This window comes from Lepidochelys kempii, chromosome 1, assembly GCF_965140265.1.
Source record: "Lepidochelys kempii isolate rLepKem1 chromosome 1, rLepKem1.hap2, whole genome shotgun sequence".
Lineage (NCBI taxonomy): Eukaryota > Metazoa > Chordata > Testudines > Cheloniidae > Lepidochelys > Lepidochelys kempii.
Window position 1 is genome coordinate 324443177 of NC_133256.1, and position 14449 is coordinate 324457625.

Below are 14449 nucleotides of genomic sequence, written 5' to 3' on the forward strand. Positions count from 1 at the left end.
TGAATTGTGTGGCAACAGCTTTATATGTAGGAACAGTGCATTGTCAATGCACTTATTAATATTGCTTGTGAATGATCTTTTTGAGTTGAGACACTGCGCAGTAACAGGTAACTGGTCGCTTTCAGAACTTCTCAGCACCAGCCAGTGTATGTTGTGAACTAAAAACGACAAATAAGGCTAAGAGTTTGTCATGGATATTTTTAGTAAAAGTCACAGACAGGTCACGAGCAATAAAGAAAAATTCACAGAAGACTGTGACCTGTCTGCGACTTTTACTAAAAATATCCATGACAAAATGGGGAGCTCAGCTGCAGGGTCCCCACACCGCCCACAGCAGGGGGTCTGCTGGAAGCGCTGCCTCTGGGGGCTCAGAGCTCCAAGGTCCCCACAGTGGCCGGGAGCTGTGGGGGGCCCCACCACAGTTGCTGTCATCCGGGAGAGGCAGGGGGACCCTGCAACTCCCAGTTGCTGTGGGCTGAAGTCAGAGGTCTCTGGAAGTTACAGATTCTGTGACCTCCGCCATCTCCATGGAAAAATCGTAGCCCTAATGATAAATTGAATTATGTTACAAAAAACAGAATTTAATTCTGACCAAAATCTGTGAAAAAAACAAACAGGCAATTAAACATTTAAAACTTAAGTAATTAAGAGAACAGAACGTATGAAGAGGAAGGACATTCATGTCCGTTTCAGCTACACACACGGATCTGTGAAAGCCACAGATGATGTATATCTGATTGTCTTCAGTGTCCCAGGGTGGAGTGGTAGGAGTACTTTAGCGAGCTGTGATACCATGTGAAATGTTGAGTGGGGTATAGGGAGGTCTCAATATTGAGTTTGCCATGGGCTGCAGAGGGAGGCGAGCATAGAATTGTTGAACCCGCTGGTCCACTAGAGTCTGCAGCATCTTTGTTTCCTGAGAAGTCCCAGTATGTCCTGTTGCATGTCCCTCTCCTTTTCCTGCATCTTTCTCCTCTCTACTCCATCCTTCCCCAGGCTATCGGCAATGGTGATCCTCCAGGCCCTGAGCTCAGTGTTCAGTTCCCCCCTGGCTTGCAGGATCTCCTGGAATGTGTCACCCTGAGACCTCTTCTTTCTCCTGCTTGTCTGACTCAGGCATTCTGCAGGTGTGGAGGGGGAGAACCTGAAGGCCACAATGGCAGCAGCTGTAGATAAAACAAAAAGGTACTATTGTTAGTGTGTTCATTAGGGAAAGCAAAACTTAAAATGCTGAACACTCCCTTTACTCCCAAAAAGTTGTAAGCACTCCATTCTCACTTCTGCTTGCGATTGTTTGTGCTTTTGCTCGGCACCAGCCAGGGTGAGTATGGCCCACCGGGGAAGGGGAAATGAGGTAGTAATAGCTCGGTTGCATGATTCTGGTAGTATAGGGCAATGACACTGAATACTGGCACTGTTTTCCACAGGCAGTGGTGATTTTAGCTGATACCTCAGTCCTGAGGGTAACGGAGGCAGAGACCGTGCAGCTGCTGCTGGTGACCTGATGCTGCCCAGGCCCATATCCTGCTAGCTTGTGCCAGCTGAATTTATTGCTGGGTGCTGTGGGAAAATGTCCTACCGCAATGGAAGAAATAAGGCAGCCCTCACTAGAAACATTTGTCAGAGGATTGCAGAGTACCTCCATGAAAGTTTCACTGAGATCTTTCCGGAGGATTTATGGGACATCCCTGTGCATATACTGCTCCGCATGGACCACCCTGCCTAAATCTAGAGGAGAATGAAAAGCAGATAGCAACTCTTCCTTTCTTGGTTGTACCACTCTCTCTTCTAGCATGAGTAAATTTAATGAGATGTCAAAAGATGTGTTCTGCTACTTTGGAGGGGGGGAAGCATTCCTGTAATTTTAAAATCAAACTACACGTTTGCTCAAAGTTCCTTCCCCTGCATTGGGCTTGCCTGTGCTCAACTGGTGGGACTGGCTGGACTGCGGTGGAGTCAAAAACAGATCCTGGCTTGCTGTGCACCTGGATCCTCCCAATCTCCTGTCCCCCATACTCTTCCTCTTCTACCTCTGCCTCCTTGCAGTTCACAGCAGGGGCCTCTGACTGGGACTCCTCTGAGGCAGCCACAGTGCTGGTGGGGGGGGGGGTCTCCGTGGAGGATATAATGCAACTCCTTGTGAAAGTGGTAGGTCTGCAGCTCGGCACCAGATCAGTTGTTGGCCTTCTGGTATGCATGCTATGGCTCCTTGGCTCTCATGTGGCGCTGCTGCTCCTTGCTGTAGCCCTTCTCCCGCTCCCTAGAGCAGTCTACTCAGAGATGTCCACGTTTCTATGACTGGTTCAGCTGCGCCTGCACTGCCTCCTCTCCCCGCAGGCCCAGGAGGCCCAGTTCTTCCCGCCTGTTCCAGCAGCTGGAGGCAAGTAATGGTTGATGTAAGTAACGCAGTGTCTACCCTCGCACTGCGTCAACCTAAGTACATCACCCTTGGCTCTGGGCCTCTCGGGGAGGTGGGGGTATTAAGTTGGTGTAACAGGGCAGTTGTGTCGGCAGTAGCCCAATTTAAGAGAGGACGCATGCACAGCTAGGTCAAAGTACTCTGCCTTGCATCGACCTAACTTTGTAGTGTAGACCAGGCCTGAGACTGGCTGGCAAAGTCTACCATAGTCTGAATGTTATCCCGTGGACAGGGTGTCCCTTTTTTGTAGGTTTCAGAGTGGTAGCCGTGTTAGTCTGTATCAGCAAAAAAAGCGAGGAGTACTTGTGGCACCTTAGAGACTAACAAATTTATTTGGGCATAAGCTTTCGTGGGCTAAAACCACCTTCGTCGGATGCATTCAGTGGAAAATACAGTAGGAAGATATATACACACAGAACATGAAAAAATGGGTGTTGCCATACTAACTATAACAAGACTAATCAATTAAGGTGGGCTAACTTTTGTAGTGATAATCAGGATGGCCCATTTCAAACAGTTGACAAGAAGGTGTGAATAACAGTGTGTGTGTGGGGGGGGGGAATAGCATGGGGAAATAATTTTTACTTTGTGTAATGACCCTTCATCCTGCTAGACCCTCTCGTTTTAAAGGAGCCTCTGCAACTCTGCAAACAGTCATGTTCAGTGTCACTACCTTCAAGCTTCCCTGTCATAGGTTAAGGCCCTGAACAAATCATGCAAGGGGAAAGTTTGGCATGTTAAATATCCTGGAAAGGCTGCTGAAGATCTTGCTGCTTTGGACTGCTAGATCTTTTAGTTAGCCATTCTCCCCTAATTAGAGAGACAAAGTGGCTAAGGTAATACCTTTTTATTGGACCAAAATCTGTTGGTGAGAGACAAGCTTACACTGAGCTCTTCTTCAGGTCTGGGAAACATGCTCAAAGTGTCACCCTTAAATACAAAGTTGTTGAGCATAAGTTGTTAACACACACATTTCAAGGACCATTCAACACTCTATAACCCACTAAACACCCTCCCCCCCCACCCCCAGTTACTTCCCTCCTTCATTTCTCCCCCTGTGACTGGAGGGGTGTTAACTGGCCACTTCACCTTGAATGGCCCATTGAAATACTGTATGTGTTAATTAATGCTAAACAACCTGTTCCACCTGGTAATTAGCTATGACACTTGGAGCATGTTTCCCAAACCTAAAGAAGAGCTCAGTGTAAGCTGGAAAGCTTGTCTCACCAACAAAAATTGGTCCAATAAAAGCTATTAACTCACCTGCCTTGTGTCTCTAATATCCTGGGACCAACATGGCTACAAGAACACCGCATATTCTCCCCCAGTCTCTTTTTTCATTTCGCTCTTCCCCTTCTCTTTCTCTGGATGGCCTGGTTGTCACTTCTCATCAGTCATGACTACAGGCTAGGGATTGTCTGTGTGAGAGAGTAAAATAATTTTAATGTAGTGTAATTTAAGTGTAAACTGTCCCTTCATAACAGAAGAATCCTCTCATCTGGGACTTTCAGACTCTGGTTAGTAGTATGTTTATAGGTGGTTCCAAACACTGAAAGTTTCTTGACCTGGGTTGTGACATGCTTTCCAAGCTCATATAGGGGAGCAGTTCAGGAAAACAGAACTTTGACCAATCAGCTTCTCTGGCCATTGTGGGTAGGGCTAATACAGCAATCATGACTCTAGACTAGAGGATTCTTGTGTTATGAGAAGACATATTTATGGTAAGTTTTTAAATTGTCTGATGGGATTGCATTTAACTTTTTTTCTGATAACTCTCAGAAAAGATGGCAAAACAGCTGAATATGCCAAACAAGAATCGCTCGAGAACTTTGGTTGAAGAAGAGGGTAAACCAAATGCTCTACCACGTGAATACCATCCTAGAAATCTCTAATACAACTAATTCTAGGCTGCATATCCTTAGGAAGAATTGCTCTATTGCAGTTCCGGGTAGAGGCAAGCAAAGCCCCTCTCTTGGTGTTGGTGGGTGAAATGATCACTTTGTTTCAGAACACATCCTATAACTTGAGCTTCTTTGGAATCTAGAGTTGGCCCACAATTTTGACAACCATCAGAAGGCTCTTGAATGCCACCATGAAGGATTAATTTGAGCAAAGAAATAATATGCTTTAGGGCTCTATGGCTGGGTGTTGCATTACTGTACTATTCTTGTCTTGGGAAGGGAGGGGGTGGTGTTTTATGTTGCATGTTACAGTGCAGATAACAGTTCTCCAGCAGTAACATTTTATAATGATCTCAGACTAAAGTATTAAAAATTTGAACAGCATGCCAGGTATTGACAATATTTTACATATATCTTCTTGATATATGAATGCTAGCTGGCTTAATTGTCTGTAAAAGAGCATCTTCTCAAAATGTGCAATAAAATATTATGAAAAATGACATTTATCAACCCAGCTCTTAAAGTACATTCCTTTATCACTGTTTCTTTTTCTTATCAGATTGTGGAGGGAATGAAGAAGAATAAATGGAGTATTGAAAATGTTTCCTTTGGATCTGGTGGCGCTTTGCTGCAGAAATTAACTAGGGATCTCTTGAATTGTTCCTTCAAATGCAGTTATGTGGTGACCAATGGCCTTGGGGTATGACCTCTAATTTTTTCACTCATTTTATCACATATAAACTACAGTGGAAACCCCGAGTTATGGACATCTCGGGAATGGAGATTGTCCATAACTCTGAAAGGTTCGTAACTCCGAACGCAGCTCTGGCTCCAGCAGTTCACACTCCGGGCCAGGTTCCAGATGCAGCTACGCAGCTTTCTTGCAGGCAGCTTCTTTCTGGGAAAGCTTGTCCCCCTCCCGATTGGCCAATGGAGGGGAAGTGAAAACAACACCCAGGGCTTATAGGAAAGCAGTGCAGACCCCAGTGCTGCTCCTGCTTTGGCTGGCAGTGGGGGCTCGCAGCTTTGCCTGTGAATCACAGCATCTTCAACTCCTAGCTGTAAGTGGGTGCCTCGCACATGGTGGTGGGGACAGGGAGCCCACATGTGCCCACCTTTAACATGCAATACAGACACACTACAGTATTTTCTTTTGCTTCCGCCTGGTTGGTTACTTCCAGTTTCACATGGTGTCTGGTTGACCAGTCAGTCCGTAATTCTGGTTTTCACATCTTTGAGGTTTTACTATATTTGTATTGCTTCACATTTCAATCACATATTGGCACCATCTGCATGATGTGCATGAGCACTCATTTGAATATCTCCTCTTATACTAACTTCTTCTCACTGTGATTTCCAGGTGAATGTCTTTAAGGATCCAGTAGCAGACCCTAACAAAAGGTCAAAGAAAGGTCGACTCTCTTTACATAGGACACCCAATGGAGATTTTGTTACATTAGAGGAAGGCAAGGGGGATCTTGAAGAATATGGTCATGTATGTATTCTGACTTATGACTTCCTCAGAAGTAGATGACTTTGTTCCCAATGCTAACCCAAACTGAGAGAAAGTAGCTTAGATAGTTAAGCTTGATTTTGAGATTTGTTTTCAGTCTTCTTCATATTCAACCAATAACCTCTACCAAATAATCCCAGAAGCTCCATCTATAGCAAAATCAGTATAACCTGCACTGTAGATATCACTTAGTTTTACTCTCTAGTATTTTCAGTTGGGATTATAGGAAAGGAATGGGGAAAATTGCCTTCCTTTTTCCAGATCTGAACAGTCTGTTGATGAAATGTAGAATGCTCTTACAGTGCAACCTCTGTAATACTCCCTCAATATTTAAATGGCTTTTGTCAGCTGGAGTCTACCAGAAACTGGATTTTTAAAAATCCATTTAAAAAAGAACCCTCTAGAGAACATGTCCTCATTAATTTCCTTTTTAAAAAATTAAGGCTTTCTGGTATGTTCATAAAAGCCAAGCTGCTGTTCTTGTCCTGTTCTCAAGCCCTTTTTAGCTCCATTCAGTCTACGATGCCATATCTGCTGTGTGGCATTATATACTGTATCGCTGAGCATAGCCTTCAAAACTGCATTAAAGTCATCTAAAAATTTAAACTCAAGACTTTAATTGTGCCATAAACTTCGATTAATCCCTTGACACTGTACTCTGGAGGCCACAGAATATCTCAGTAAATGCATCTTATTTCACCAATTTCCCCCCGCCCCCTTTACAATATAAATCCAGTGTGTTCTCCAAGATGTACCTGGGACGTCAGTGACCAGTGTTACCATTAGGATGACTGCAGGCCTCCTCAGTGAATTGATCTGAATCACTGAGCATTAGCACACTCCTACTAGATATTTTGGAGGCAAAAGGGGCTCGGGCAGGATGTTTTCAACCTCTCTCAACAGAAGGACTCTTCTCATCTTCCCGTTTTCAAAATGATCCCATCCCCAGTAGGGTGTTGTACACCTGCACTGACTTACACCTGCCCACTCTTTCTTATCTTTCTACTTCAGCACCCCAGTATATGCTTTACCCTTCCTGCTTCTTATCTAATTTGAGGGGAGGAGGCAAGATCCAGCTGTAGGGAGAAGTGGGGTACATTGGAAGGCCTCATACAGCCACATCACACACCTAGTAGCCCCAAAATAACCAAGGAAATTGGCCAGATATCAAGTGACATCTGATAACTGCCTAACTTGCTACAGGTTAAATATTACATTTTGGATGATTATGCAAATTGTGGTTTTGTGTGGAATTTTTAAAAGCAATTGGCGTAGGCCTAATTCTGTTCATGTTGAGATCTGAGATAAAACTTCCTTTAACTTCAAAGGGAAGAGAGTTAGGCCAGTTGTGAGCACTTAAGAAAATGCCACCATTAGAGACTTCCAGACAAGGATTTACAAACTAGCCTTGCAGTGCTTCTGCCAGTTGATATTTCTCCACTTTTCAGATGGAAAAAAGCAGAAATTAAATGACTTGCCCCAAAGTGTTGAGCTAAATCTGAGGCAAATTGGAGAGTAAATCCAGCCCTCCTGGCTTCTAGCCATTTCATTGCATGGCATGTATTCATAATACCTGGTGAGGATTTAAAAGTTCACTGCCTTTTGGAATGCTGAGTCATGTTCAGATAGACACTAAACATTTGGGTGCAAGAGTGAGAACAGGCAAGCTGTAGTTGATCAGTAGTGCCAGGCTCAGTAGATTTGAAGGAGAGGAAGGAGGTGACTTACTGCATAGGCCAAGAGAAGCAATTTCAAATGTAGAGCTCAGCAAAGAGGGGAGATACAAAGTCAAAAGTGGGTGATAGGATATGAGTTGAATGCAGGACAAAACAACTACTGAGAGCTCTGCATTGGCTTGACATTTAAAATGGGCTCTTGAATTTGGTATAGAAGGGATGTATGCAGGGGCTGTGATATGCATGCTAAGACAGGAAGAGGAAACATTTGGTTGCAGTCTTTTAAATTGAAGAGCGAGGTGGTGAGAAATGTGTATGCTGTCAGCTGTTGCCCAGGCTTTCTGAATAGCCACAGTGCTTGATTGGCAAAGAAACATCAGATTACTGGATTTTGATTTCTTACTGAGGAAAGGACTTTTTCTTGGAGGGGGAGTGACCATTCCTATCTTTTGCAGCCACTTCGCCCAGTAGCCACTTTCTTCTGAATGTTAACCCTACTTCTTTGAGGAAGCAGTTAAGACATGAGTTACCAGACGTGTTACGCTTGGTGCAGGTGATCACAACAGTTACTAGCGTGTTCTAAAGAAACCCCTTACAGGCAGTTGTGTGCAAATAGTAGGGGCCCTTATAAAGGGATCAAATGTGTGAATTGTCAGCCGCATATGGCAGGACAGTACAATGGCAGGGCAGTTTTTGGGGAGAGTGTCAGGGAGAGATTGGAGAAGTCATGCAATCCTTTGGTCTTTTTGGATCAACTAACTGTCTCCAGGTAAAGAAGTGGCTGTATACAGGAAATTTCCTAAGTAGTATTTATGCACAGATTTTTAGAATCTTTGTTCTCCAGGTTAAACTAACATACAAGTGAGGGCAGAGGCAGCTATATAACACCTCTTCACTGCAGAACAGTTGGTCATAGAAGCCACCTGATGTATATTGAAGAAGAAGAGAAAGGTGCAGTCATATAGACTTGCCTGTTCACAAGCAAGGAAGGCACAGACAACAAGAGTCTTTATCAATAAAGCAAAACAATAGGCAGTAGCAATATTTGGAAACCTACGCAGAAGTTTGAATATTGTTGTATTGCGGGCAATTTCTGCCACTCTAGGTATTTATTGGCTTCTAGTAAATATATATCACTTTTGCCTTTAGATTTCTCAAACAGATCTATAATTGCTAGGGCTGTCGAATAATCTCAGTTAACTCATGCAATTAACTAAAAAAAATTGATTAAAAATTAATCGCAATTAATAGCAATGTTAATAGAATACCAATTGAAAATTATTAAATATTTTGGATGTTTTTCTACATTTTCCTATATATTCTGTGTTGTAATTGAAATCAAAGTGTATATTTTTTGACAAATGATAGTATTTTTCAATTCACCTCATACAAGTACTGTAGTGCAATCTTTTTGTTGTGAAAGTGCAACTTACAAATGCAGACTTTTTTTTTTTGGTTATAACTGCACTCAAAAACAAAACCATGTAAAACTTCAGAGCCTACAAGTTCGCTCAGTCCTACTTCTTGTTTAGCCAATCCTTAAGATAAACAAGTTTTACGTTTATGGGAGATAATGCTGCCCTCTTCTTATTTACAGTGCCACCAGAAAGTGAGAAAAGGCATTTGCATGGCACTTTTGTAGGAGGTGGTATATTTTGGTAACGCTTTGAGTAACACGCTTGTCCATCCTGGAGGTATCTAGCTTTCAATCATAGGAGGTAGGCCTTATCACAACACAATTCAGGACCCGCAAAGCTTTGAGTCTGTTCAAAATCAGGCAAAATATGGTCCTCCATCTCTAGCAAGTACAACGGGTAAGGAAGAAAGATTTGCTGCCTACTGCGTTGAAGTGGCTTATTCATTAATGTCACTAAATGGAAGCGGAATACAAAATACTCACTGCTCCCCAGGCCTGGTTGACTAAAATTGCAGGTCTGTGTGATGGCAGCTACACTTGTCCACATTAACACTATACAGAGTTGGCTTTTGTTACACTTCTAACTCACAGCTTGTCTCTTTGGTGGTGATCTGTTTAATACAAGGATATATGCAAAGGAGATTTCTGCCAGGTGCTACAAACAGCTTTTCCAGTAGCTATTCCAGAGGGGAAAAGTGTGTTGGTCCTTCTATGCACTGAGGGAAGTGAATGTTGGATCGCACTCTTAGTTCTAATATCAGAATTTTCGTCAGGTGTTGGTCAAGTGAGCTTCACCTTTCCTATTAATAGCTCTAGCAGAGTGTATGAAATATCTTCCCCACTCTTAGTTTGTGCTTTCAGCAGTGGCCTGGCACAAGAGGTTGATGTCTTAATTTATTTTGAGATTGTGTATACTAATTCTTTGTACTATAAACACTACACATGCATAATATGGCTAAAATATTTATAAGATTTTAAGAATGTTAGAGTTGCAAATAGAAACACAAAAGCTAGTCTCTTAGCAACTAAGGCCCCAATCTCACAAACACTTTATGTGGGTGCTCATTTTTACGTATCAGTAAGTCCCACTGATGTCTACAGGGCTACTCATATGTAAAGTTGAGCAGTGCATAAGTGTTTTGCAGGATCATATAAAAGTTTATATCTGACAGTGTAACTAGTATACATGTGTGTTCAGCACCTCTTCTTGAAAGAGATCTTATTTCACGTTCACTGAAACAAAGTGGTGTCTGTTACAGGATCTCCTTCATACGGTCTTCAAGAACGGAAAGGTAATGAAGTCTTACTCGTTTGACGAAGTAAGGAAAAATGCCAGCCTGAGGGACAGTGAACTAGAAGTGGCACCTCATTAAGTTTAATTCCATGTCTCTCTGTGTAATGAGTATGTACTGCATAGCTAACGAGTTTGTTGTACAGATCTCTGTGTTTGTGTGTTATGATGCATTATAGCCAAATTATTTGTTGGTTTATGGACATACTGCCTTTTTTCTTTCCTTTTTGGCACCAGTCTTTAGAAAAGAGGAAATTAGGAAATGGTTCTTACAATGTAAAGTCTGTTTAATGCTGAAGTGTGCTTTTTAGGGCCCTTTGCCAGTAGTGATTCAATCTGGTATTGATCTTTTCACAAATGAGACAGAGCAGAGAAACATTTTTATATGGAACAGAATATCACAAAATGGATTTACATGAAATTATCATGATTACTTTGTTTATATTTAACTTGTATTTTTGTACAAACAAGATTGTGTAAAATATATTTAAAGTTTCAATAATTAAGTCTTTCCAACTTTTCATGATTTTTATGAGCACAGACTTTCAAGAAAATATTTTGGAGGAAAAATCATTGCCTTTTGTCCATTAATCAGCAAATAAGAATGGCCTTAAAGTTTCTTGTGACATTGTACCATTTGAAGGTTAAATCAGGACTTGTATGTACTTAAGACCCATAGAATTGCTGACCTCACTGTTCCTTGTAGTTATCTGTAGTAGTCATTCTACATTAAAGAAAATTACTGTTCTTGCTGGAATCTTTAGGTACTATAAACGTATAGGCCTTGCTAGCAGTGTATGGTATGTAAATGGAATGCCAAATTTGAAAGAATTCTCTACTGCAACTTGTCTCTTGTCAAGTATAGTCCACTTGGCATATGCACCTCAATATTTTAAGAGTAAAGTTTTTAAGAGATATCCTCTTCCACTACAGAATATACGTGTAAAATACTGATAAATATGGAAGCGGTGTATTTTAAAGTAATTATACTTCTGGGTTTATTTTTCATATATTGTAAGTGACATGACTTTAAAGTGAAATACTGGACTGGGTAGTGCACTTTTTTTACTTTTTGTATTTTTTTCATTAATTTACCTTTTAGCAGACTGGATGTTAAATTGTATAAATATGTTTAACTATTTTTTGTTAAACAACTTTAATAAAATATTACGCTAGACAAACTCCTTTTACATGAACCCCCCAGGGGGGACATGATACAGAGGGATAATTATGAAAACAAAAGATATGAAAGGTACTTTTTAGTCCACTGCGCTTGATTTTATTCACTCTCTGCATATGCTTGTTTGAACACCTGCTGGAGAACAAAACTGTCAATGATTTTTAGACAAACCATAGCAAGTTTTCAGATGTTTGACTCTACTGTAGAGTGGCTCTTATGAGAAAATGAATCTCTCCTTTTTTAGAAAAGCAATGGTTTCTGTAACGTTATCCATGCTAAAGAGCAACTAAGTCACTGATCATTGAACAGGTGTTGCATTTGGTTCTGGCTCTAATGTATTAGCAAGCGATGTTACAGGACAAATGGTTTAGAAGAGATCAAACAATTTAGACCAATTGAGATAATACAAAATATAGTTTTATTTGAAGGAAGGTTAAAAAGCCATACTTTATTGTTCTTATTGTCACACCAAAAAGGGCCACAAAGAACTTGTCATATTTCTAGGATGTTTCCGGGATTTGAAGTTAAAACACTTAAGCCCAGTTGCAATAGTTTGTTTTATTTGTTTAAAAAAATGTTTTCACTCTTACTGTATGTGATTATACACTTCAGTGATGTAGAGTTTTAGTAAGATGATAAACACTGACCTTTTCACACCCTGGATCTGCATTCTATTGCTGTTACCCATATTGTTCATATTTGGTCAGTAAAGACTTTAACTCCAGAGATAGGATTAGTAACAGTTCAATAGAATAGAGACTTTCACTCCTCCATATGATACGTATTAGAGAATTTTATGATGTATGGTTTAAAAAAAAAAATATAACTGTTTTCATCCTGTACCAATAAAGATTTTGATAACTATTGACTACCCATAACTGATATTTTTGTAATTAAGAGCTGGGGATATGCTATGAAAGCACTGTTTTCTTTTTGTCTACCATGAAGTACACAAGTGACGGTTTGATATTATATCTAGATTTCAGTTTATTTCCTAAGCTGTGCATGTCACTTTCAGAAAGTCGTGTCTTTCATTTTAAAATAATGTTAGTACTTTAACCACCTGGTGCTAGTCAATCCTCAACTCTTGCCACCACGCGTTTGGCAGTTTGACATGTCGGACACCAAAGGGTTGATAGTGATGTGAAATATAACCTACTACAGTGCTTGAACCTTACAATATCATAATTCTTCCATACTGAAGCAAACAGCATGTTTGGGTTTGCTTTAAATAATTAGATTTGTAGCTATTGAGACATTTTAAGTATCCCCATTTAATTATAGTACAGTGCTTGTATTTAAAAATCGGAGTTGGACGTTTTGTGTTAATACTCTAAATAATTTATTTAGTACTTCGCATAAGAAATTGATTTTATAGGACTTCTTTTTTTCCTGAGATGCATGGCTATGAAACTGATGCTAAATCTTTTTGTAACAAGATCTATCTTAGAAGATCTGAGGAGAAAATAGAAAAGTATTTGTTTTATTTGCCAAAATTCAAAACGTAAAGTTTAAACTGTTTTTTCTAGTTTTACATTCCTCCTTAACTCGTTTAGTGGAGAGTAAATATTCTTCACTTAAATCTTGTGTTAAATGTACTCAACATCAAATACAAATATGTAATAAAATGGAAATAAAGTTTAGTTCTGGTAGTGAAACACTAATATCCATTTGACTTTGTTTTAAACCTGTGCTGTTGGACGTCAGAGTTCTTCCAATGCACCCATTGCCAGCAGTTTGGACAGAGTGAAATTGAAGTGCCATGATCTTCTATATAGGATAACCATACAAAGTGAACAGTTTACATAAGTGATACTCAAACTGAGGCTAACAAGCCACAAATGGCTCTTCAATGCGTCTCCTTCAGCTCTTTGCAGCACACAATATTAAAACACTGTGATTTTAATTATTAACCAATCAGGATGCTTTTACTATGTTAACCAATTGTAATTGATAAAATACTTGGTCAGTCATTTTGCTGTGAGAATTGTATGTGTATATATATATATAATATATATATAATATATATATAATATATATATATATATAGAGAGAGAGAGAGTATATATATATATGAAACCATGAATTTGCAGTACTCTGGCTCTTTTGGGTAATGTTTATTACTAATTTGGCTCGTGAACCACTGAAGTCTGAGTATCACTGGTTTACGTTTATTTATTTAGACTTAAAACACATTCTGGAAGGAGGTGGAGCAGGTTACACGTATCCCATGTTTGTTACAGGACTTGAGCAAATCCCTACTCTAACACCTTATTCCACTTACAGGTTTTATATGTACTTGAAGGTGGACCACTCTTCTATGATCTTGATATACAGTCGCCAGAACACTTAGGTATGAAAACCCCAAGGGCTTATCGCCCTTTATATTTCACACAATTCTAAGTCAAGTGAATGTCCTCAGACTTGACAGTTTCAGGATAAAGCTGCTGAAAACTTGTTCAGAAGCCCATTAACCAGCCCCATTAAAGATGTAATGTAAACGCTTATGGGGCAAAATGCTTATTGCCAGACCCAAAAATTAAATGAGTTAAGCATAACAATGAAAGAAAATTTCACTTTGAAATCCCCTGTGCACTAGCTGCAGAAGCTTAAAGAACTGATGAGCATGCCCTGTCAATACAAAATACAAGCTCTCTCAATGAGGCTGTACAGAATTTTGAAACAGGGCAGCCCTGATCTTAGTGACTTCTCTGGCCTACAATAACAGGCTGCTTATGATTAGACATTTCAGTCTTCTGAGCATGGTTTCTCAAGAGTATATGTACTATATACTGTAGCTAGGACCACACAGCTGACTGTACAGCCGACTGTCTTGGTAAGTTAGTTAAACCATCCCATTACAATGCTCCAGGCTTCTTATTCCATCATAGTCCCACTTTTTGTGAGTTAAGTTATTACTTGTTCTCAGGTATGTAAAGTGTTCTTTGTGTTTTCATAGACAAGTTTCAGAGTAGCAGCCGTGTTAGTCTGTATCCACAAAAAGAAAAGGAGGACTTGTGGCACCTTAGAGACTAACAAATTTATTTGAGCA

The 14449-nt window shown here is 40.3% G+C and overlaps 1 protein-coding gene across 4 annotated transcripts in view; it reads left to right on the plus strand.

Moving 5' to 3' along the window:
* NAMPT (nicotinamide phosphoribosyltransferase) overlaps positions 1-13161 on the plus strand; it is a 62769-nt gene extending 49608 nt beyond the window's left edge. Inside the window, exons 10-12 of one of the 4 annotated variants that reach the window (XM_073328475.1) lie at positions 4880-5020; positions 5681-5815; positions 10186-13161. In XM_073328475.1, the coding sequence (XP_073184576.1) occupies positions 4880-5020; positions 5681-5815; positions 10186-10299 (390 nt within the window). In that variant the 3' untranslated portion in view covers positions 10300-13161. The remainder of the gene's footprint in view (positions 1-4879; positions 5021-5680; positions 5816-10185) is intronic. The other 3 variants (XM_073328478.1, XM_073328477.1, XM_073328476.1) reach the window with 3 other exon arrangements.
* Positions 13162-14449: the final 1288 nt, after the last annotated feature.